This window comes from Hyperolius riggenbachi, chromosome 11 (genome assembly GCF_040937935.1).
Source record: "Hyperolius riggenbachi isolate aHypRig1 chromosome 11, aHypRig1.pri, whole genome shotgun sequence".
Classification (NCBI taxonomy): domain Eukaryota; kingdom Metazoa; phylum Chordata; class Amphibia; order Anura; family Hyperoliidae; genus Hyperolius; species Hyperolius riggenbachi.
In genome coordinates this window covers 88,870,498-88,897,294 of record NC_090656.1, presented here as the reverse complement: position 1 = coordinate 88,897,294, position 26,797 = coordinate 88,870,498, and the positions used below count along the sequence as shown (strand labels likewise).

Genomic DNA, 26,797 nt, shown 5'->3' with positions numbered 1-26,797 from the left:
TTGTGGGGGATTTTTAAAAGCATGCCCTTGCAAGGACTTACATAAATATACCAGCTTGCTTCCCTTTGGTGCGCCAGTATTCTGGCAGCTGGACTGTGCCACTACCCTCAGAGGAGTCCTTTTGAAAATAAAGGAAAGCCTGAGAATCATTAGGAAATGTACTAGTCTAAAACCTGTCAGTAAAAGGCTCAGAGTTGTGTGAGCTGTGGGATTATAATGCCTAAAGTATGTGGCAGCAACACAGGAAGCAAAACATTTTTGTACTGTGGGACAGATGATGGTGTGTATACATATCTCTTTTAAACTTTACATTATTTACCATAGAGCTCGTTTAACAGAAAATAATTCCATATATGATTTCTTTATAAGAGAATGCGCACTTCCTGAGCTGCTGGTTAGCAGAGGCAGCAACAATAGGGGTGTCACCTTCATGACATCTAAACAGTGACAGGCTAAGAAACCTCACTTGCACCCAACTAAGCCTCACAGCTATTTAAAATGAACCGGAGACAAAGCACCCTCGTGTATTTCACCATATATATCAGTGGGAACATTAGAGAAAACACCTACCCTGCTCTCCGTTTCATCCTTCACTGCTCAGCTTGCTTGTTATCGGCCCTGATAAAATCCCCGACTGAGCATTCGGTCTGGGTTTGCTCAGGAATCATTATAGCTGAGTCTGTCTTCTCTGATGTCTTTTCAAGCCCAAGCCTGCCCCCTTCTGGCTCTGCTTTCCTGTTCTGTATATTCACAGCATCATAGAGAGCTGTGATGAGATGGGAGGAGCTGCTAATGCAAGGGTATATTGAAAAACAGGAGTTTTTTTTTATCTATATGTGTTAGTCATAAGAGGTTTTTAGAAATGGTGATTTCATTTTGCACACAGCCCACTAAATACTATACTTTTCTGATGAACTGTGTTTTGCGTGGAGTTTTAGTAAAGAAAAAACAAAAAACACAAAAAACGGCACACCAGAGTGGTGAAAATAACAGGTATAGTATTTCTTTTGATAAATCTATCGAGAGATATGTTTATTTTGTGCCAGAGCGTTCATCTCTGGTTTCCTTTAGATAATGTAAAGAACTTATAAAACCATTATAACACATATCAATGAATGAAAATCGTCTCTGAAAACTGATCTTCTGTGTTCTCTGGCAGCAACCTTCAGTAAACATTAGCACAGAGATGACAGTAAGAGAGGCAAAAAGAGGCATCACTCCTCCTTCATTGTCATTACTGCACCCCCCCCCCACACACACACACACACACACACACTCCCAGCCTAATCAGCAACCACAAATCTGTGTTATGTGAGCAGAAAGCTATGAAACACTTACAGATATAAGCAGAAATAAAGGTGGTGAGCTAATGGCAGCTCTTTGGTTGATGGGTTTCTAAAACTTCCTACATGTGCTCAAAACCGTTTTAAATGATGATTTAGGGGGACAGTTTAGGAATGACTGCTGTACAGACACACTTCCTGACTATTTGCTTTTCAGCTTCCTCTGTTCTGTGGAGAGGAAAACAAGTAGGAGGTGCCCCGATGTGGGAAGGGCAATACAACAACAACAACAGCAGTCAGGTCAGCAGGATCCAACACAGCACATCACTAATGACATCATCAGTGGTGTTGTAGGACACCTATTCTAGAACAATAGTCTCAAGTGAAGAAAATCCAGCTATAGCTTAAGACCGGCCTGTGTCCAGTTTACATTACACACACACATAAATACTGTCTGTTGAAAGATTTTCTAGTTTTGGCCCAGAGATAGACCTCAAGACAAAAGATATTACTCACCGAAGGATCTAGACAGGGATCCCAATGACTCCAAAATGAGGCTAGAAAAAAAAGAGAAGGCAGGTGAGGAAGCAGAAGAGAGAGGAAACCTATCATGCATTTCTAGATAGAATGAAAACAATGTCTAATGCTATAGGGCTACTGGTTTTAAGAAGACCACATGGCATGCATTAAAAGGATGGTCGATGGGATGCAAGTCATTCTGAGGTTATACAAATTATATGCTAATATATACAGTTTGGAACCGAAGTGCCACTGTGGGGTCAGGTGTTTTCTTGTATAAAGGGAGGATAAGAATTCTGCTGGAGGACAAGTACTCCCCAAATGCTGCCTTGTTATGGTACTTCCAAGGGGATTCAACAGCCACATTGCTCTGTAAAGCATCGAACAGGCCGTGGGATAGCTAGGGAAATAGCACCTAGGGCAAGTGGGCATTGGAGAGGAGGGGAGTATGCAGTCTGACACATCCTAAAGCGAGTCCTGGCCAATGAAAATGGCAACAGGTCAATCACACGTGTTCATATAAATATATAGTGTAAGCAGCATATCCCCCAAACAACAACTGGGTAGAATGTCCTCAAAAATACAAAATTAGTCAGGTTATTTTTTCCAGACAACTCCCCCCAGTATGGGCCACCTATCACAGACAACACTCCATGGCTGAGCTCCTCTGCATGTTAGAATCACCTATAACAGTCAACACTCCATGGCAGACCCAAGTAACTGACGGTCCTACTATGAGAGGCGCGCTGCATCAGACAGCTTCCCATGCCAGACTCCACTTACAGACAACCGTCCATGCCAGACTCCACTTACAGCAAACTTCCCATGCCAGATTCCACTTACAGACAACCGCTCATGCCAGACTCGACTTACAGACAACTTCACATGCCGGACCCCAGTAACAGACAACCTCCCATGCCAGATCCCAGTAACAGACAGTCCTACTATGATAGCTGCCCTCCAACAGACAACCTCCCATGCCAGACCCCAGTAACAGACAACTGCCCATGCCAGACCCCACTAACAGACAACTGCCCATGCCAGACCACAGTAACAGACAACCTCCCATGGCAGACCCCAGTAACAGACAACCTCCCATGCCAGACCCCAGTAACAGACAACTGCCCATGCCAGACCCCACTAACAGACAACTGCCCATGGCAGACCCCAGTAACAGACAACCTCCCATGCCAGACCCCAGTAACAGACAACTGCCCATGCCAGACCCCAGTAACAGACAACCTCCCATGCCAGACCCCAGTAACAGACAACTGCCCATGCCAGAACCCAGTAACAGACAACCTCCCATGCCAGACCCCAGTAACAGACAACTGCCCATGCCAGACCCCACTAACAGACAACTGCCCATGCCAGACCACAGTAACAGACAACCTCCCATGCCAGACCCCAGTAACAGACAACTGCCCATGGCAGACCCCAGTAACAGACAATCTCCCATGCCAGACCCCAGTAACAGACAACTGCCCATGTCAGACCCCACTAACAGACAACTGCCCATGCCAGACCCCAGTAACAGACAACCTCCCATGCCAGACCCCAGTAACAGACAACCTCCCATGCTAGACCCCAGTAACAGACAACTGCCCATGCCAGACCCCAGTAACAGACAACTGCCCATGCCAGACCCCAGTAACAGACAACTGCCCATGCCAGAACCCAGTAACAGACAACTGCCCATGCCAGACCCCACTAACAGACAACTGGCTATGCCAGACCCCACTAACAGACAACTGCCCATGCCAGACCCCAGTAACAGACAACCTCCCATGCTAGACCCCAGTAACAGACAACTGCCCATGCCAGACCCCAGTAACAGACAACCTCCCATGCCAGACCCCAGTAACAGACAACCTCCCATGCTAGACCCCAGTAACAGACAACCTCCCATGCCAGACCCCAGTAACAGACAATTGCCCATGCCAGACCCCACTAACAGACAACTGCCCATGCTAGACCCCAGTAACAGACAACCTCCCATGCCAGACCCCAGTAACAGACAACTGCCCATGCCAGACCCCACTAACAGACAACTGGCTATGCCAGACCCCACTAACAGACAACCTCCCATGCCAGACCCCAGTAACAGACAACCTCCCATGCTAGACCCCAGTAACAGACAACTGCCCATGCCAGACCCCACTATCAGACAACTGCCCATGCTAGACTCCAGTAACAGACAACCTCCCATGCCAGACACAAGTAACAGACAACTACCCATGCTAGACCCCAGTAAGAGACAACCTCCCATGCCAGACCCTAGTAACAGACAACTGCCCATGCCAGACCCTAGTAACAGACAACTGCCCATGCCAGACCCCAGTAACAGACAGTACCCCATGACAAACCCCAGTAACACAGCCAACAACAGCCAACCTATGACAGCCCCAGTAACAAGCAACACTCTCTGACAGACCTCCGTAATAGCCAGCACCCCATGACACCCTCTTGTGACAACATTTCATGACAAACTCCAGTAACAGACCCCCTATAACAGCAACTCCATCACAGCATATCAACAAGAGAAACCCTCCATGATAGTTCTAAAAGAACCAAACAACAGACAGCACCCCAAAGTAGCCACACAGCGTAAAGTGACAGCACCTGCATGTCTGGACACTTTTTCATCCCAGCCCGTTTTAATGTCAGCCGTGCTGTGTCTCCCGCCCTCCAATTTGTCACATGCAATCTCAGTGATTGGACAATGGGGGAGGTTTTGGGGGAAGAAGCTAGGAGACAGCATATCGCAGTTGCATGATGGCTTCAACATCTTCAAGAAGGCCCTCAAAACTCACCTTTTCACTCTGGCCTACCACCCCTCACAAGTGCTCTAAACCCGCAGCTGAACTCTGGTCCCCTACCTTTCATGTCCCTACCTCTCCCTCTAGATTATAAGCCTTTGGGCAGGGTCATCCTCCTTTTGTGTCCTATCTGATCATGCGCCTCCATTACTGTGCATCCATGCTATGCATCTGAGTGAACCTAACTTGCCTAATCTCCATGCTCCCATCCAGTGATTGACTAAGCATTACCTGGTACTCATACTGTGCTGCGTGATCTGGTTTTTCTTGTATTCCTGAATTGTCTTATTGCTGTATGTCACCCCTAAATATTGTCTGTAACCTAAACTAATGTCCAGCGCTGCGTAATATGTTGGCGCTTTATACATACAACAAATAAATAAATAATGGCTGGGATGAAGAGTTTCAGGTGGCATATATGCTTTTACCCTGCCTCTACTCCCTCTGACTGGTCAGAAAGTCAGTGAGACAAGGGTAACAGAGGGCATGCAACGGGGGATATGTTTACCAAAGCTTTCCAAACCTGGCTGTGGCAGCTGTTTACACCATCTCCAGCACTCACAATTGCCCTGCAAGCCCCTGCAGCAGGCACAGGTGCCCATATTGGACCCTTGCAGTCATAGATACCTCTCCATTTGTCCCAGCAGTTACAAGTGCCCCATCATCCCCCTCCCATTTTTTTCTTGGAACAAAACAGAGGTGGCCCTACAAAGGTTATCACACACTGTAGGTAACTAAAAAACTTCCACATTTTGGTGACCCTAGGAAGCTAAGACACACTGTGGGGAATATTAGAAAGTTAGAAAGATGAGACACACAGGGACATTTTCAGAGCGGTAAATAATAACACATAAGTGATAAATAAGTTATGCACAGTACATGCGTAAAGTATTAACACGCATAACTAATTACCAATACCTACCAATACCTACCAACATGTGGTAATATTTTACGCAAATAAGCAATGCATGAAAGGTGACTTAGATCATGTCTCATTTAGATGTGTACCTGTTAAGCATGATACACATATGCATTACGCATGATATTATCACTGCATGCGTTAAATGACTGTATGCAGTATTCACATATTGCATTACACTTTACTTCTTGTGCATAAAACTTAATGCACACTACAACAGTTCAGTGAACATATCCCAGTGTTTGGCACCAAAACGCAGACACTGAAATATTGGAAGTAACGGGATGCGGAAACAAATAATGTGCAGGTATTTTGCTCACTAAAAATTGTGTGTGCTCCTGGAACTGTATATACAGGTATACTGGGTTACGTACTCACTCCAATAAACAAATTGGACAGGTACTCTTCCCTAACCAGAAACGATGGCTTGGAGTGAATTGGTGGCTGCATCGGAATGTTGCCAGGTGTGTAACACAGAAACTTCTTTCCCATGTTAGATTTGATGAAAACAATGAAAAGCAAAGTTCATAAGCATTTTATCAAAGAGAAAGAAGAAAGGTTTAGCAGTATTAGATTCACTCAGTATAGAGTTAGTTGTAAAACAGTTTCGCTTCAGCAGAAGGAAATGGCAGCACTTCCAAACAGACGCTGCACCTGAATTCACTACCTGCACAAGTATGCAGAGCTCGAATAACGGGCAGATTACACACCTTACATTCAAAACAGGTACAGTACTGTAAGAACTGAACAGTACTGAAAGAAGAAAGGTTTAGCAGTATTAGATTCACTCAGTATAGAGTTAGTTGTAAAACAAACAGTTTCGCTTCAGCAGAAGGAAATGGCAGCGCTTCCAAACAGACGCTGCACCTGAATTCACTACCTGCACAAGTATGCAGAGCTCGAATAACGGGCAGATTACACACCTTACCTTCAAAACAGGTACAGTACTGTACCTGTTTTGAAGGTAAGGTGTGTAATCTGCCCGTTATTCGAGCTCTGCATACTTGTGCAGGTAGTGAATTCAGGTGCAGCGTCTGTTTGGAAGCGTTGCCATTTCCTTCTGCTGTACAAAACGTAAGTATACTTCAGGCTAGCTGCCTCCATGGGTGCCAGCTTGCATTCAAATTTTAGAATTTAGATTAGTGTTAGCACATAATTTGCATCTGATTTGTATTCAAGGTGTGTATTTAGCCTCAAGGGACTGGGCAAATCTCTGGAGCTTTCACTTCACTTGCAGCCTGTGAGCGCTGCCCATTGCTTGCTGTCTTTTAAACAGTTTCACTTACCTGGGGCTTCTGCAAGCCCCCAGCAGCCGTCCTGTCCTACGCTGGTCCTCCACAATCCTCCGTTCCCCGCCGCCGCTCCGTTTCGTTCCTCGACTTCTAAGTCAAGAGGCCATTGCGCCTGCGCAGCCCTGCCAAGCGTATCCTTTTTACGCATTCCTGTCTGCAATATTGCTATTGCAGACTGGAACAGGAAGAAGGTTACGCGTGGCCAGAGCCTCGGAGGCACAGTGGCCCGGTGCGAAACCAAAAGTAGCTGGCAGCAGGGAACAGAGGATCGTGGAGGACCGGCGCGGCACAGGACAGCTGCTGGGGAATTGCAGAAGCCCCAGGTAAGTGAAACTGTTTGTTTTACATCTATCTTCAGTTCCGCTTTAGATGGAAATAAATGTCAGCCACCACATTTCTCTCACTTCAGTTGTGCTTTACAAAACCTGAGAGGAATATGGAAGCGGTCATCTTGTTGTGTTTTAAAAATTGTCAGATGCTTGGCTGCTGTGCTGATCCTTTGTCTTTAAAGGACGACGGCTGAAGCGAGAGGGATATAGAGGCTGTCATATTTATTTCCTTTTAAACAATACCAGTTGCCTGGCTGTCCTGCAGATCCTCTGCCTCTAATACTTTTAACCATAAACCCTGAACAAGCATGCAGCAGATCAGGTGTTTCTGACATTATTGGCAGATCTGATAAGATTAGCTGCATGTTTGTTTCTGGTGTTATTCAGACACAACTGCAGCCAAATAGATCAATAGTACTGCCAGGCAACTGGTATTGTTTAAGAAGAAATACATATGGCAGCCTCCATAGTCTTCTCACTACAGTTGTCCTTTAACATTTTCCTTAACATACGGTACATGTACCCCAAGGGTTAACTTAGCTGGGCTCAGGAGGTACTTGCACTTTTCATAACTAATTCAGTATAGCAAGTTATTAAATGAAAAATTGATAAATTATATACAAACAAACCTGAATACCCATTTACAGTTAATTATAAGTAGAAACAATGCTTGTAAAGCATTTATACACAGTTCTCAATTACATCTAACAAATATGTATGCGTCAAGGGGTACTTGAGATGATGTTACTCACAATAGGGGGTACTTAGCCAATGCAGTAATTTCCATCCATCCCATGAGAGAGTGAGCAGTGCGCTGAGTCATGGCAAAAGGTGAATGTGGCCAAACAGGATATGGCTAATAGACAATAGGTTATATGTGCACAGCATGTACTGTAATATTTGCAAGAGCAAACATATAACCTATTGCACAACATATCATAGTAAAATATTTAATTCCTGCAGTAACTCTGTATATTTCCTCATTACAGTATTCCCTATTAGTGCCTTCTTCTACCACCATTATTGTCCAACTCCCTTCAGTGTGTCCCTATTAGTAATCCTTTACAGTTTCCCAAAAGCAAGACTACCTGGAGTCGGATGTCCCCGGATGCATTTAGGCACCCTAAGACCAGGGCAATTACAGTGGAACTACTACTGGCATGCAGGAGGAACTGGAAAGTTGACACATACTGCAATTGGAATGTTGAGGGAAAAACTGTAAATTGAGAAATTGAAATGCTGGGGGATACTTTGGCAAGGAGATTGAAATGTTGCCACACACTGTGAATGGGGAAAACTGCAATGCTGGGATAAGCTAGGTGCCAAGCACTGCTATCGGATGTCCCTACTCCTTGGCTGGCTGGATAACAGTGGTGGATGTGACATGCAAAACAACAAGATGCGCTTCTGGTGAGTGCACCCACAAAGGGGGAGCTGAAAGTTTACCTTTATCCTGGTGGTGGCACTACCCCCTGGAGTGCGGCACGGGGTGTCTATTGTAGCCAGTTGAAAACAGTACTGGGCACTATGTGCATTCTCTGATCTTGTTGCAGGGTACAAGGAAGCGCAGTGGTTGTTTGTGGATATAGGTGCCAAGCATTGAAATAGTAAGAACTTCTACAAAGGGGAGCATTGAATGCAGGGACACACTGAGGTGAACACTAGAATGGGGGGGGGCACTATGGGGTGGACACTGGAATGGGGACACACTATGAGGTGGACACTCAAATGGGGGGAGGGGGCACTATGAGGTGGACCCTGGAATGGGGACACACTATGAGGTGGACACTGGGATACTCAGACACATGGAGGAGGCGCTGGAATGCTGGGACACTGGGATGGGGACACACTATGAGGTGGACACTGGAATGGGGACACACTATGAGGTGGACACTGGAATGGGGACACACTATGGGGTGGACACTGGGATGGGGACACACTATGAGGTGGACACTGGGATGGGGACACACTATGAGGTGGACACTGGGATACTCAGACACATGAAGGAGACACTGGAATGCTGGGACACATTGTGAGGTGGAAACTGGAATACTGTGACAAACAGAGGCGAGAACACAATATGAGGTGGATACTGAAATGCGGAACACACTGTGAGCTGAGCAATGAAATGCTAGCACACACTATGAAGGAGACAATATAATGTGGGACACACAATGTGAACACAGTATGAGGTGGACACTGAAATGCTACATCAACACGAGAATGTTGGGACAGACTATGAAGAGGATATGAATTCTGGGCAAAAATATGAAGTGAGCTTTAATTTTACAGACAAATGATACACCATTGAGGGCACTGGAAGCCCCCTCATAGACATATTGTACTCACTCTGCCCAGCAATCCTCCCCTGCACATTCATGCTTCTCATCACTCAAAACGCACTATTACCTAGGATTTAAGAACGTTGTTATTATCATGCAGATCTGTTCTCTCTGCTGGTTAGAACAGATTAGGAAGAAAAAACTGTCGGTAATGCGTTGATAAATCTTCCCCTGGGACACTAGATGCTGAGGGCGGGACTGTGGAGGGAGATTATTCATGTTTTAAAGAAGAACTTTAACCCAGGATTGAACTTCATCCCAATTAGTAGCTGATACCTGCTTCCCACAAGAAATCTTTACCTTTTCTTAAGTAGATCATTAGGGTCATCTGTATGGCTGATATTGGGGTAAAACTCCTCCCACAGTGTGACATCAGTACCATGGTCCTAACAGTCTGTTGTGTGTGAACCTCATCCCATTGTGGGAAATGAATAGCTTTGCCAAGGAACCAGTATCTCTCTTTTGTGCATAGAACTCTCAGAAACAAACATTCTGCACAGATTACCTGGCAGAACTAAAGGCGTCCAGGCACAGGACGGCTGCCAGGGACTGGAGGAAGCCCTTGGTAAGTGGATTTTTTTTATTTTTATACTCCTCAGATGTATCCTTTAAGAAGATAAAACTGTCAGTAATGCTTTGATAAATCTGGCCCATTGACCCTTGTATCTAGATTGTGTTCCAACTGCTGCTTGCTTGATGATCCACATCAGAAACGGCTGAAGACAAAAGATCACCATGATAGCCAGGCCATGGTCATTATTATTAAACACAATAAATGTGACAGACTACAGATTCCTCTATCTGCGGACTTCTTTAATATACAGCCGAATCCACAAATACACTTGCTAAAATAAAAAGGCAATTAGGGTACATACAGTGGAAAGAAATGCTGAAGTTTGGCCAACAGCAAAGGCGGCTTGCAGCCGTATTCAGGTGTACAGCAGGTCAGGAGAGTTGAGCGAACGCCTGTCTAGTTATTATTGTTAACATCGCAACTTTTCATTTTGATCCAGATTTTACAGCTGAATCTTGTGATATTTGAAGCTATTTGCAGAAGTTCACATTTTTTAACAAGAAATTCACCTCACAGTTATTATAAATCACCTTTCATGCAAAACACATTTCAGAGTGATTCTCTGTCACATTATTACTGATAGTAAAACAAAGTGTAAAAAAATATTGCTTTTTAAAGAAATGGCCACCAGAGACACTACTTTCCTGAAATCTGTGGTGCAGGTTAACAGCACAAACATGGATAAAAAGGATCCATATGGAGGATCGTTTATCGCCATATGCTTCATGAATTCTACAAAACAAATCTCTGTCGTTATAAATAAATAACGCTTATAAACATGACATGTCTCCCTTTAAAGTGGAACTATACTCTTTAAAACGTGTTTAAAACGTGTTTGAATATACATAGAAAGTAAATAATCCTGTAACTGTCTGTTTACGTTTTACAAGTTTTTTTAATTTGTAATTACAGTTGTACAGTATACAAGAAGAGCCATGCCTGCTTCCTAAACATGCATGGCTAAGATCTCGTTCACATTAGGCATTGTGTATGGCTGTGTGTTCGGAACACAAGTGCAGCTGATCGCACGCTGTCTGCGTTGCTGTGCGTTGTGCTGCTGATCCCATTCATTACAGTGCGATGCGCTTTGCCAAAAATGCGTGCAGCAGTGCGATAGCGCATCGCACCGCTGCGTAGCATGAATAGTCCGAACGTCAGAAGTGCTGTCTATGCTGTTCTGATGTTCTTGCTGATCGCACACCATACACGCTGCCGAAATGTGCACGGCAGTGCATATAGTGTGAACGAGGCCTAAGTCTTACTGTTCATCTTACTTCCTGCTCTCTTACCTTACACAGCTTCTACTTGTTAATAATAATACTAAACTCTTTAGTTTTCATAGTTCTTTTCCCTCTCTAGTGTCTGAATTTCTGCAAAGGCCACACAGGCTGGGGCCTAAGGGCTTCTTTCCACCAGGTGAAAACTCCCCTTGCAAAAATTCACATTAGCACTGAAAGCAATGCAATTTCAATGGAATATATTCAATTTTAATGTTTTTTTGTAGTCTGTTCTGATAAAAAAAAAATGGACAGTTTGCTGCAGATTTTTGCACCACACATCTGTTTCCCATGTAATGATTGTCAATAACACTAGAGACATGCGAACATTTGCATATACATTTACATAAAATAACATGAAAATTGCATATGGAAAACACACACATGCAAAATGTAATATCCTTGTGGAAACGGGCCCCCGTAGTAAACTACACATGGTTTGTGTAGAACATTAGGAGGAATTGCTACACAAAGGGGATGCAGATGGTGTGGCAGCTGCTGCTGGCAATGGAGTGCTACTGTAGGAAGGGTGTACTTGGCATGGAAGAGAAAGGACATCAATAAACAGTTGGCTTAGAGCAGTGTTACCCAAACCTGTCCTTACAACCCACCAACAGTGCATGTTTTGCATGTTACCTCACATACGCACATAGGAGGTAATTAGTGTCCCGGCTATGTGGATTGACTAACTGTGTGGATTTCCACAAAACATGAACTGTTGGTGGGTCATGAGGACAAGTTTGAATCAGAATCAGAATTATTTATTTCACCAAGTACAGTAGAAAGGAGTTGTACAGGGAATTGGTTCGGGCTCATACAGGTTCTGGAAGAGGGGGAAGGGTGTGTGTGGAATGGTTAGAGTAAGGGGGGAAAATGTCTGAAAGCCAAGAGCCAAGACTGCCATACTAAGCCACCACCAATCACACTTGGCAATCATCTGTTATCCCTAAGGAGACATCGAAGGAGGGAGATCAGAAGAAGGCGAAGGTTCAGCAGTGATGGCCTAGTTCTTCATGAAAGAAACCAACGGTGAGGGCTAACGCTGCTGAGGATCCTAATTGCTGACATCTGGCATTGCTGGGAAAGGTGTTACAGTTCAAAAGTTGCAGTAGTGTGGAGCAGCAGCAGCTTATGGATGGAGCCGCCATCCAGCGAGGGCAAAGGTGTCCAGACCGGTGCGGTGTCTTCCGACCTCAGTGGAGTCCCGACCTTCTGGGTAACAGCAGTGGACTCCAGGCCTATAACTGCACAGACAACGGACCCAGGCAGCGGCAAGGTGGAAAAAAAACTCCAGGTCCCAAACTACCACGACCAGCACCAACATCTCAGGCTACTGTGGACCACACTGCACACCTTCAGGGGGGGAACAAGGTGAATTGGTAGGGGAAAAGGGAAGACAAACAAGAAAAGGCTAGAATCCTAAGGCCGTGGCTGCCAATTAAGGTGGCATCTTCCTGAACGGCAAACACCTATAGGGACAAAAGAGTATGACTGGCTTCATCACTTGTTATCATCCTGAGTCTCAAACTCAGTGTACAGAAAAAAAAAAAGAATTTGTAATAAATGAAATTATATCATGTGTACTGGCATTGCAGATTCAATGATCTGCTAAGCTAGATACTACATCACAGTAAACTGTCACCCGAAGCAATCACAAAATCACATTTGGGTGATATTCAGTTCACTGTGTGTTTGTAGCTTAGGGCAATGACACACAGCAGAAACTTGCAAAAGCTAGAAAACTCTAGGTGCAGCTCTGATAATGTGCAAATTAGCAACAACTTGTAGCTGTACACCAATGTGATGACATCTGCTAAAGATCTCTACTACAAAGCAGCTTGTATGCCACTAAGCCTGTCAAAAATATATGTGGAACCTGTGTCTGTCAGAGACAATCCATTCGGCCCATCTGAAATTAAATTGAGTAGTTGTCAAACACATTACAGACTATTGCTTAGTGCTTACCGACACATTGCCTGGTGGAGTTACAGTACTTTGGTATACATATCCAGTAGAATTAATCATGGTAAACTCTGATATAGTTAACCTCTTGCTATAGTAAACTGTGTCCCCAGGTCCCAGCAAATGTGCCTGTATAAATATATATGAAAAATTCTGATACAGTAAACTTCTTCTATAGTAAACTACTTGGCCAGGTCCCTTGGAGTTTACTATGAAGGGATTCTACTGTACTGGGTAATAGTGTGGCAGCTTTCCCATAGACACGATACTAACCTGAGGCTTGCATGAAAAACAATCGAATTCAGGCATTCAGTTCAGATAGACATCGGTCATCTGTCAGGCGGTACAGTGATCATTCACAGTGGAAATTTCCCCCAATAGTCAGATGAATGTCTCAATAGTGTGCGGATCATCCAACTAAAGTATCATATTTATGAACACCTTATGTCAACAAAGTAAACGCACGGGAGCAATTCTTCTTCAAATAAGAACTGAAGTTCATTTTTACTCAAAATACTAATGCAGTTTCAGAAACTTGGACCTATTGATTCACGTAAAGTATTACTTTTAGTGACAAATCCACTTTAAAGGATACCATAGAAGAAATTTTGCAAAAGATAACATACCCTTAGGGCTTGTTAACATCTAGGATGTTTTGCATTTTTTTTCAAGCACCGGCGATTTAAAAAAATCGCCTTAAAAACGCCTGTGCAATGATTCCCTATGAAAGTGTTCACATCTGAGCAGTTCATTTCCGACCCGCTCAGCAATGCGATGCCTGTACCATTTTTAAGGCGTTTTGCCTCAATGGGAGGTATAGGGAAATCACAAAACGCTTGAAAAAGCACTTTGCATAGCAATTTCTCAGGCACTTTTAAGAATATATACATTGTTTTTATTCTTTTCTAGTTCAAAGAGTTCACTTCCTGACTGTCGTCAGGAAATTAAAAAACAGATCAATCTTCAAAAGCGCTTATAAAAGCGTTTTATAAAAGCCACAGCACCCACCCGAGCGCCGGGATGGGGAAAAATAATCACCCACAAAATCTAATATCGCTGACATTTGCGATTTCGATTTTAGATGTGGACAAAGCCTTAGGGCCCTTTTCCACTGCAGGCGATTTGCTTAAAATCGCAAAAAAAGCTAGCGATTTTTAAATTGCTAGGGTTGCAAATTTAACATAGGACTTGCAAAAAAGTATTTTCTACTTTTCGATTTGATTTTGGCTAAATCGCGTTCGCTTTTTGGAGTAATCTTTGAAGCGATTGTGCTATAGTGCTAATGTTAAATGCAAAGTAGCAATCGCAAAATTAAACTGAAGAAAAATCGCAATCGCTTGCGTTTGTGATTTTCTTTTGCAATTGCTAGTGTAAAGGGCCCTTATGATGGGAATACACGGTTCGTTTTTAAGCTGATTCGATGGTTCGATAGATCATTTCCATCTCCCTTTCGATTCTTTGGCCGCTTGTTTTCTGATAGAAGTGAATGGAAAAAAGATAAGAAAATAAAGCGGAAGATAAGAGAATCGACTGCAGAATCGAGCGGCAAAAACGATCGAGAGCAGAAACGCACGGCAGAAATGAACTGTGTATTCCCAGCATTAGGAGACTTAAAATAAAGATATGCAAATAAGTGCAAGGCAAAAAGCAAAGCCAGACTTCCTTGTGTGTTGAATAAACACAGAAGGAGTGAGACTGAGTAGACACTGGACAGATTATATGATAAAATGTGGTTTTCTTTTCTTGCACTTTTCTCAGGACAAGTCTTGAAATGGGGACAGCCTGCACGATAGTGATGTAATAGATGCACACATGGGTGAGATAGGAGTTCTATATCAAGGGTGGAACATTGGGCACAATCCCAACGTACAAGATTATAAAATATATTAAAGGAATTCTAGAATTACACAATGTGCTTAAGGAGGGACAGCATGTTAATCTGCCATTATCAAGATGGTACTGATACGCCGCATGCCACAAGTACAAGTAGTAATAGGTGACACAACACAGATACACTGCAGCTTGACGCACACACCGTCACATATGAGAACGCTGAGCTCCAGGAAAATATTTAAATAGCAATGAATCTAGTAATGTGCTTGATGAGGCATTTTATATACACCCTGTAAAATCTGATTTTATTTTCAGGTCTGCTTAAAGGACACCTGAACTGAGAGGGATATGGAGGCTGCCATATTTATTTCCTTCTAAACAATACCAGTTGCTTGGCAGTCTTGCTGATCTCTTTGCCTGCAGATGTGTCTGAATCACACGCCTGAAACAAGCATGTGGGCGATCCAGTCAGAACTCTGTCAGAAACATCGGATCTGCATGCTTATTCAGGGTCTATAACTAAAAGTAATAGAGGCAGATAATAAACATGACAGCCAGGCATCTGGTATTGTTTAAAAGGACATAAATATGGCAGCCTCCATATCCTTTCTCAGTTCAAGTGTCCTTTCATCAACCCCTTTGGTTTTACTTCGTAAAGGAACTGAAGGTGTGAAGGATATGGAGGTTGCCATAATTTTTTTTTACTTCTAACCACTTCTGGACCCGACTAATTGAAATCTATGCCCTGTTTGCGAGCTCGTATCCCTGGCAGGATGTAGATTTCAATCCTTCCTGCCACACGCTCCCGCCACTGCAGCACACTCGTCCTGCTGTTGGTATGACGGCAGGGTTCTGTGAGCCGGGCAATAGCCGATCTCATTGGCTCCCGACCCCGTGGTCACTGTGAGCCAATCTCATTGGCTCCTGACCAGCTCACAGAGTTCTGCCTTCATAGCGACAGCAAACCGAGTGAGATTCAGTGACTGTGAGCTGCGCAATCGGGGGTAGCGTCAGTAGGCCCTGTTTTCTGAATCAGCGGTCTATGGTCCTTAAAGGGCTATGCCTCTAATACTTTCTGCCATAGACCTTGAACAAGCATGCAGCAGATCAGATGTTTCTGACATTATTGTCAAATCTGACAATATTAGCTGCATGCTTGTTTCTGGTTTTATTCAGACACTACTACAGTCTAATACAGGTATGGGCAAACTCGGCCCTCCAGCTGTTACGGAACTACGAAAATGCATTTGTCTTTATGAGTCATGACTGTGGATGTCAGACTCCTGCAATCAGGGGCGTAGCAATAGGCCCTGCAGCGCCTGCGCCCGCGGGGGGGCCCGGCCCTCCCCTGGGGCCCGCTCAGGGCCGTTTTTTAGGGGCTGGAGAGGTGGCAGCATGAGGGGAAAGCCTTGCCCACAGTCGGCGGGGAGAGGGGAAGTTCCCCCCTCTCCCTCACCTCGGGGCTCTCCCCTCTGCGCCCACCTCCAGCTAGTGAATGTGTGTGGGCAGCGGGCAGCAGCGGCGGCGGGATACATACCTTCTTCCTTGCGTTCCATCGCCGCCTTCTCGCTCTAGCAGCTGACGTCACTTCCGGAAGCGGAAGTGACGTCAGCCGCTAGAGCGAGAAGGCGGCGATGGAACGCAAGGAAGAAGGTATGTATCCCGCCGACGCTGACGTCACTGCAGGGGGATTTTCAGGTGTCTGCTGCCCACATTACGATTTTCAGGTGTCTGCTGCCCATATTACGATTTTCAGGTGTCTGCTGCCCATATTACGATTTTCAGGTCACTGCTACCCACATTGTGATTTTCAGGTGTCTGCTGCCCACATTGCGATTTTCAGGTGTCTGCTGCCCATATTACGATTTTCTGGTGTCTGCTGCCCACATTGCGATTTTCTGGTGTCTGCTGCCCACATTACGATTTTCAGGTGTCTGCTGCCCACATTACGATTTTCAGGTGTCTGCTGCCCACATTACGATTTTCAGGTGTCTGCTGCCCACTTTATGATTTTCTGGTGTCTGCTGCCCACATTAGGATTTTCTGGTGACAGCTGCCTACATTGCGATTTTCAGGTGTCTGCTGCCCACATTGCGATTTTCTGGTGTCTGCTGCCCACATTACGATTTTCAGGTGTCTGCTGCCCACATTACGATTTTCAGGTGTCTGCTGCCCACATTACGATTTTCTGGTGTCTGCTGCCCACATTGCGATTTTCAGGTGTCTGCTGCCCACATTGCGATTTTCAGGTGTCTGCTGCCCACATGGCGATTTTCTGGTGCCTGCTGCCCACATTACGATTTTCAGGTGTCTGCTGCCCACATTACGATTTTCAGGTGTCTGCTGCCCACATTAGGATTTTCAGGTGTCTGCTGCCCACATTGCGATTTTCAGGTGCCTGCTGCCCACATTACGATTTTCAGGTGTCTGCTGCCCACATTACGATTTTAGGTGTCTGCTGCCCACATTACGATTTTCAGGTGTCTGCTGCCCACATTACGATTTTCAGGTGTCTGCTGCCCACATTACGATTTTCTGGTGTATGCTGCCCACATTAGGATTTTCTGGTGACTGCTGCCCACATTGCGATTTTCTGGTGACTGTTGCCCACATTGCGATTTTCTGGTGACTGCTGCCCACATTGCGATTTTCTGGTGACTGCTGCCCACATAAGGATTTTCTGGTGACTGCTGCCCACATTAGGATTTTCTGGTGTGTGCTGCCCACATTAGGTTTTTCTGGTGTGTGCTGCCCACATTATGATATTCTGGTGACTGCTGCCCACATTAGGATTTTCTGGTGACTGCTGCCCACATTACGATATTCTGGTGACTGCTGCCCACATTAGGATTTTCTGGTGACTGATGCCCACATTGCGATTTTCTGGTGACTGCTGCCCACATGGCGATTTTCTGGTGACTGCTGCCCACATGGCGATTTTCTGGTGACTGCTGCCCACATTGCGATTTTCTGGTGAACTCTGCCCACATTACGATTTTCTGTCCCACATTACGATATTCTGGTGAACGCTGCCCACATTACAATTGTCTGGTGAATGCTGTCCACGTTACAATTTTCTGGTGACTGCTGCTCACGTTACGATTTTCTGGTGACTGGTGCCCACATTACGATTTTCTGGTGAACTCTGCCCACATTATGATTTTCTGGTGAACTCTGCCCACATTATGATTTTCTGGTGAACACTGCCCACATTACGATTGTCTGGTGAATGCTGTCCACGTTACAATTTTCTGGTGACTGGTGCCCACATTACGATTTTCTGGTGAACTCTGCCCACATTATGATTTTCTAAAGGCCCACATTACGATTTTCTGGTGAACTCTGCCCACATTACGATTTTCTGGCCCACATTACGATTGTCTGGTAAAATGCTGCCCACTTTACAATTAATTTACAGTGAAACGCTGCCCCATTACGATTATTTGGCACCTATGGGGGGGGGGGGGGGGCATCCAAATATTCGCAGGGGGGCCCAGTGATTTCTAGTTACGCCTATGCCTGCAATGCATTGTGGGACTTGTAGTTCCTTAACAGCTGGAGGGCCAAGTTTGCCCATGCCTGGTCTAATAGATAAGCAGGCATGCCAGGTGACTGGTATTTTTAAGGAAATAAATATGGCAGCCTCCATATTCTTCTAACTTCAGTTGTCCTTTAAAGCACACCTGAAGTAAATTTAATATATAAAATTATATACTTACATCAGTAGTAAGGAGCTTCTACAAAGTCCACAGGCTTCCCTGAAGCCCTTTGTTCCAGCACTAGGCTCCTTTGAACATATTTAGCAAGAGTTTCTCAATTGTGCTCTAGTGGCCATGTGCAATCTGCACTCATACATGTGCATCTAACTTTTAAACTTTCTTTCAACACAGATTTGCTTTAACGTTATTTTAAGTCTCTTGCACTAGGAGGAAAAGGCGTGAGATGTCAGTTCTTCAACTCATACTGGCCTGTTTATAGAAAAGGTTGAACTAGATATCAAATCAACATAAAAAAGATTGGTAAAGAAGAAATCAATAAGACAAAGTTGTGCAAACTTTTCCGATTTCACAACAAAAGGGTCTTAAGACACACGTGGAATGTGGAAACACTTGAATTGTATTTAAAGACAGAAGTTACTCTGTGGGTAGTGAGGGAAAATAATGTCCCAGAACAACATCCCCACAATCTAAGGTTCCCACCCCAGTGGAAGAATGAGCATTCAGAACGAGAGTTAAACATTATGAGGATGGTTATTACAGAAGAGAAAACTCAATTTGAATAAATCTCTGAGGAAATTAATTAGAGTTCTAAGAACCCTGACCCTTTTAAATCAGAAAAGGATTTTAAGAAATAGAATGACATAATTAAAAAAAAGTAGTAGAGGAAAGAATTAAGCAGCAAATTAAATTGACCAAACTGCCAAAGTTTCAGAAGAATGCTGGGGGGGGGGGGGATGGAGAATACTTTAATTGCCTTTTTTGTCATCCCCATACTAGATCAGGGTATAGGAGGTGATATGGTAATATTGAAGAAGTTGGTTTGAATCCTTTTAAATCCCTCTCATCCACCTGCTCCCGTAGATCTGTGACTTTTGAGACACAAGAAACAGGGGAAGCAAAGATTTAGAAGGTCCAGATACATTCAAACACAAGAGAACATGGCATCAAACTCAATGATGAAGAGGGTCCTCCCTTCAAAGCAGAACAAGAATGTGAAGAGGAATCAGCAGTTCAATAATTTCCCCTAACTCCCATGGCATGGGACTTTCATTACTCCCTGTCCGAAGCAGAGAAAACTTGGAATTTGTTATAAATTTCGACATCACCCTCCATGATGTATCAGTCATGGAATTTCATGAAAGTGGATCATTATAAAATATCTGTTTTGTCCTTCCAATGTTGCGCAAAAATAATAAAATCCATCCAGGCCATCAACGTAACTTGTTGGCGATTTAGCGTCCACATGAAAATGTGAGTGATCTCCTTGATGAATAAAGACATGGTGAGTGCTCTGCCTTCCCCTGTATGGGATACTTGTGATGTTTTGCAGTCACTCGAAGGATTTAACCGAGGGACTCTGACATTCTGCTTGGAGTGAATGTTCAATGCCCCTATACTTCAATACCCCATGAAACGGAGTTAAAGATAGTGAGATTACTCTTTCGGTTCAACAGACCATTAATCACAATTTGAAAAAAATTGGCACCCTTGGAGTGAATGTTTTAGTAGGCCATCAGGATGTTTATCATTGTGGGATATGAATGGTCTTTGCAGTATTTTGTAATGAGAAATAAACAGGCTTCACTATTGTAATCTTCCTCTCTGTGGAGGCATTGTGATAACAGGTGGACACAAGAGGTGACCATTATCTCTGAGCCATAGCTGGCATTACCTATGAGGCTTGTGATCCATTGGTGGATGAGGCTCAAGTTTAAAGTGCAGTCCATTTCTGAATAGTCAGTAAGGGCATTGCCTTACATGTAGTGGTGAGCTGGTGGCTCAATACAGAATAGTTACATGCTATGTGCAGATCATCTTATACATACAGGAGACAAAAATGTTTAAATATATTGGGATCACTGAGGATTGGATTTAAAGTAGCTGATCACTGGTGGACTTTTGTTGACTGATTTTTAAGGAGTCTACATAGTTTCTGGCCAGAAAGCCACGATTTAAATGATTAAGCTTGTACATTGGAGTTCCTGGTGCCTGGGCATGTACCGAGCCGGCATGCAGGAAATTGTAAACGCTCATGGGACTCATGGAGAGCGTGGTGAACTGGGAGGCGTTGTAGCGAGCCAGATCACGGAGCAGGTACCTGCCAGCCGCGGGACGCCGCAGAAGACTACAAAGAGGAACTCTGACGCATACAAGGACCAAGTCGGAATCCGCGAGTGAGCGGTGAAGTATGAACAACAGAGTCTCTATGTGAAACAGCAGTACTCTGCTGGGATGTTGCGGTTTACTGGCATTTCCTTGCTGGCTGATTGACGCTGCTATGCTACTCGTGGATGAATGAACTTTTACAATACAGCCACGTGAAGTCCAAATAGGAAGTTATGGTTGCATTTTTGATATCCTGTTCCCACTTTAAGCAGAATTGTTCGCGCTCTCCATATTCATATGCATCAGGACTTTAGGTCGGCCGACCAATTTCTGTGTGTGTTTATGAGTGGAGTTGTGGCGTGCGTGCTTTCCAGGAGTACTCCTAGAGTGATGCCCACATCTTGTTTTTATGGGGGTTCTTAGTTTACAGGATGGTTTCCACAGTATTTTATACAATAAATGTATGGTTTTTGCACAAAAGATCATTTGAGTGGCGGTTGTTGTTTTAAAATATGTGTACTGTAATGTGTCAACCTGCCTTCCCCTAAGTTAGGGTGATCTCTGCAACATTTATAAGGCCTGTGCACCGGTTTCCTTCAATGTGCTAATTGTAAACGCTCCTCTGGATCTTGCTTAGCCGTAAACACCATCAGCATTTTTCACCCAGGAGCTGGAGAAAAACAGAATTACAGAGCAGAAGTACATATTTCAATGGGTTGCCACCTGTAAGTCAGTTCAGAATAAGTCTATTCGTTGTGACACCCAGTGGATATTCTGATGGAGGAACCTCCTCTGGCATTATATGGCATGGTTTTAAACCAGCACTTTGAAGATGAGTGAGTCCTAGCACTCTTTTCATATGTCTGATTTTACTTGGGGTGTACAGTCCTGATCTTACCACCCACTTTCCTTCTAGTAGCCAAAGTGAGATTGCTCTTAGAGACATGGTACATGGAGCTCTATAGATTTTTTAAAGCTTGTATGAAGTATCTATAAGGCAATCCAACTAAGCTGTTTTGTTTTGCTATAGCATAGCACTGACCTATGACATGGAATATATCACATGTTGTATATAGGTCAGCTTGTGATGCAAGCTAGATGGTGATATGTACACAATGGGTAGAGCCTCGATGTGTTAAGATGGTGGATAATTTACACAGTCATGTGCTGTGCTTTTAACTAGAGGGGCAGTACAAATGGATATTTATCAGATTTTCTTTTGGTTTTTTTTTAAACAGTAATGTTTTTAATGCATGATTAATAAAAGTTATACTCTTATATGCTATATTCCAGGGTGAAAATGTATTTTCTTTATCTGTCACATTGCATAAATTAAATGGTTTTGTTCCTGTTTGAGAAGTCCAGAGGGAAATATAGAGGAAATGCTTAAAAGAGTATTCAAAACACTGAGGAAAACAGTATATAAACTGAAGCAAACCTGTGACAAACCTGTGAAATAAAGTCCAAGCATTAAGGGAATAAATACATAATTATAGACTACTTTCACTGAAAACGGCACAGCAAAATAATCACTAGTTGCAAATATATATATATATATATACACAGTACACACCGTATATACTCGCGTATAAGCCAACCCGCGTATAAGCCGGGGTACCCACTTTTCCTGCAGAAACCAGGAAAGAATGATTAACTTGCGTATAAGCCCGCTACCTAGTATAGCTCTTTCCACAGTAGCCTGATATGCCCCTCATTAGACACAGCAATTGCTGCACAGGAAGAATCGCCGATCATTGAACAGCTGACAATGCTGCTTGCTCGCTCTGCTCCACAAGCCAGAGGACACAGGTAGTCTTGAGCAGCACACCATGTTGCAGGGGATGGATTGCACGGACACAGCAGGGTGCAAGCTGGTAAGAGCAAGATCACTAGTGCACAATCCTTAAGCTCCTCTGCCAGTAACAAAACCTGCTCCACCATCCGTTCTGCTCCACTGACTCACATATAAGCCGAGGGGGTGACTTTTCAGCAAATTTTTTGTGCTGAAAAATTAGGGTTATATGTGAGTATATACAGTAGTTGTTATTTCTAATATATATGTTATATTTGATACAAAAGTAGCACTACAAACAACTTTTTTTGTATCAATCTACCTTATGTTCTGCTGGCTAGGGTGCATAGAGCTGACAGTTTAAGGTGCTAGTGCACTATGAACTGATATATGTAAATGTGTAACCCAGTGAAGATTTATTTTTGCCTGTAATCTAAGATGCATCATCCAGATGATTTTTTTTTGCCTCTGAAGAACTAATATTGCTTTGTAAGCTGATTCAGCTAAAAACTAATTTTAACAAGCAATATTTTATGCGCTCTCCATGGTGCTGATTCTGTGTTTTCACAGAATGATCACTCAGAGAATTACATTTAAATTTAGAAATTTAAGACGTGAGCTTCCATTCCTACCCTCCCCAGCTATACCGACTGGGCACAACTGGGATTTGGGCTAATATCCCTAAGACAAAGGCAAGTTATGCTGATGACTGGCCACATGTCCTTCAGAGCTGAGGAATTGCTAGGAATGGGTGACCAAAAAACAGGTCACTTATCACTTAACGAGAACCCGAAGCAAAAAAAGGATAAGAAAAAAACATACTTACCAAAGAAGAGAGAAGCATCTAGATTCTACAGAGGCATCTCAGGCACTCCTCTCTGCTGCAACCGCTGCCCTCCTTAACATCGGGGCTGCAGTGCTCTTCTTACATGAGCGCAAGCAATCGTTCTGAACCTGCAAAGTAAAACAGAGCCAGAGGATGGTGGGGGAATCCTCTATAGGATCCAGAGGTTTCTGGCTCATATACACTTTAAGCAATGCAGGGTTTCTTACAGCGGAATATAACCCAGCATTTCATCTTTACTCTAAAACATTATTTACAGCATATTAAATGCAACCAGCATTTTTTTTTTTTACTAGACCAGCATTTGAAGGGTTACACACAGAGCTTGAAAGTTCAGTGTAGTGAAATGTGGACGCATCTGAACTTTAGATAATGTTATCTTGTGTTTACTTAAATGTATCAAGTGAGGAATGTGACACATTCTCAGACTGTGGAGAAGCATCTCAACACAGACAGAGAGTCAAAGCCTTTCTTGTCTTCACTACATAATGAATAAAACCAGTTATTAATAAAATGCAAAGTCAGCTCACAAAGCAAAAAACTGTACTTTTGGGAACTTATAATATCTAAATGAATAATAATACTTATGCACAAGTGCAAATATGATAACCGTATGGCATATAAAAAGTAAGAAAACATGTTTTTATTGAATATTATGTCAGGGTTTTAAACCGCTTTAAGCCCTAGTCTTAAGGACCTAGTCACTTCCCTGTATTGCAAAGAATTTAATCAAACACGGATTTAAACATATTTTAACAATCCAAAATGAACTATATTTATGCAGTGAGATCTTTTTTGCACATGCCAAAACAGGTCTCCTTTCCTTGCCATTTCCCAGCTAATATAACAAAGAGATCCCTGATACATACTCCACCAAGTGTATTCGCAATACTGGCTGGTTGCAAAGCCAAAGGGGACTCTGGGAAGAGGCTTTCTGCTGACATCACTTCATAAAATTATAGGTATACAACATAAAGCAAAATGAATAATGTAAGACTTTCCTGTACCCATCAATCTATTCCTCAGCAGTGATTCTGCTAATGTTGTCCATCTAGAAGTCAACAAGAAAAGGAGACATACTGGAGGCCATGCAAAGGAAAATAAAGTTGCTACTTTTGTTTAGTCATAGTAGACCAAACTGTTTGTGATGCAGGCTGTAATAAACCTGGCAGAAGGTTGTTACTTGCTTGCTCCACATGCGGAGGGTGGGCATAATGCTATCCATTTGTATCCTATATGATGGCATGCTAACAGTCCATTGAGTTTGGTGTTCAGTCTAGCATCAGGCACTACACCTTTTTTGAACGATGCTATGTTGTTCAGTGCCCTTTTTTAAAGCACTCCTATGTGATGAAGTTCATGAGGGCTGATACTAACATGTTAAGAGAACATATAGCCAAAGTCCCTTCATGGCTATCGGCACGTATACCTTTAGTCCCATCCAGCCCTCTATGCAGGATAGTGAGCGCTGGTTTGTGAACCTTTATAGCAGGGAGGTTTTTGCCTGTCACACACAGGGAGTGCATGTTTTCTTCCTTTCTATCCTCAAGGTTAACACTAGGCACATTCCTAGAGGTACCAGAGTACGTCTTGGCTTGTGCCTAACACTAGGCACTGGTACCTCTAGGCTCGTGCCCAGTGTTAAACCTTGAGGATAGAAAGGAAGAAAACATGCACTCCCTGTGTGTGACAGGCAAAAACCTCCCTGCTATAAAGTGGCTCACCTTATGCGCTAGCTCGTAAGGTCATGGGACAATATCAGCACTCAGGTGTGTGTGGGTTAATAACCCGGTGGTCTCACAAAGGCATCAGCTCTGGTAAGATTGGATATGTCTGCTTGCAGCTGCTGTGTCTATGTCCTGGATGGATGGCTCCTTCCTCTGCAGCTACTAATGGAGAACGTACTTAAAGGGACCCAGTAGTGAGAGGGATGTAGAGGCTACCACATTCATTTCCTTTTAAGGAATGCCAATATCCTGGCAGACTTGCTGATCCTTTAGGCTGCAGTAGTGTCTGAATCTCACACCTGAGACAAGCATTCAGCTAATATGGCAAGACTTTAAATCTGAGCACTTGATGTTCATACTCGCTCTGGGTCTGTGGCTGAAAGGCAGGGATCACACTTGATTCCGCAGAAAAATCGCAGCATTGTTCTGCGGATGAATCTGCACTGTTGGCCATCAGCCAGATGAGAGCAGCTGTCTGTCAGCAATTAAAAAAAAGCAGCAGTACCGGTATTTTGTTACCGCTGCTGGAAAACGCACATTGCTCCCATTGCACTGCAATTGTGCATTGGGAAGCATTATGTGCTTTTTTCGTATTGCGGAAACACACTTGATTTTTGGCAAGCGTGACCACTGCCTCAGACACACAGGACCAGCCTGGCAATTGGCGTAGTTTAAAAAGGAAAAAAAAAGGCAGTCTTCATATCCCTCACACGACACTGTCCCTTTAAATTGAAAAATTAGGTCAAAAACCAGGAAAGAAGAATTTCGAAAAAAATGGGTCAGCTGTATCTGTTCCTGTTTTCCTTTAAGATGACGCACAGTTAAATTATGACAGAAACTTGCCACCTAGTGGACGAGTAGAAAAATAATCTTATGCCAGGCAGAATATATACATACAAAACAATCAAGGAAAAGATTTTGTCTAGGAGCTACCTGGCTCTGGAGAAGAAAAGGCTATCAGGAGACATTCTGACAAGCTGGTAAATTCCCAGCAAGCTTTTGAACTTGTTATGATGGAGCTCAGCTTGGAGCCCATCTATAAATCTTGGCTTCAGCAGTTTAGAGGGACTTTTTCTGTCAGCACTTTTCTTCTAGATAAATAAATCCAGCACATTAAAAGTACATGACACTAGCAACTGCTACGTGCAAGTCAGTTTCTACAGCTACCCGGATGGAGTAGCAATAAATCAAACTTTAACTGAGGAATACACCTTTATTTACACAAAGAGATCAGAGCTGTATTTGGGTGCAAGCAAAATCTTTAACCCTTAAAGGCTTAATCCTGCTTACTTCAGACACGGTGGCTGCTGTTGTCCGGAACTAGTCTAAGCTTTGTGTCTACAGCTGCACGCATGTTTGCTTCTGGTTCTATGTACACTGGAAGAGCTGGTAAATGTATTGTGTGGTGTGTGCATTTCCCATAAGGCAGAGCACACTATGTCTTTATACAATTCACAGAA

The 26,797-nt window shown here is 43.6% G+C and overlaps 1 protein-coding gene across 15 annotated transcripts in view; it reads right to left on the bottom strand.

Annotated features, from left to right (window-relative positions):
* Window positions 1-26,797, bottom strand: part of SYT7 (synaptotagmin 7) — a 945,664-nt gene that overhangs the window by 667,416 nt on the left and 251,451 nt on the right. For 8 of the 15 annotated variants that reach the window (XM_068261178.1, XM_068261176.1, XM_068261179.1 and 5 more), the window contains one exon: window positions 1,800-1,840. Coding sequence is in view for 6 of the 15 variants with exons in the window: in XM_068261175.1 (XP_068117276.1) it covers window positions 1,800-1,840; window positions 7,914-7,957 (85 nt within the window). In the remaining 9 variants the exon portion in view is untranslated. Of the gene's footprint in view, window positions 1-1,799; window positions 1,841-7,913; window positions 7,980-26,797 lie in introns of those variants that run through there. The other 7 variants (XM_068261175.1, XM_068261187.1, XM_068261189.1 and 4 more) reach the window with 2 other exon arrangements.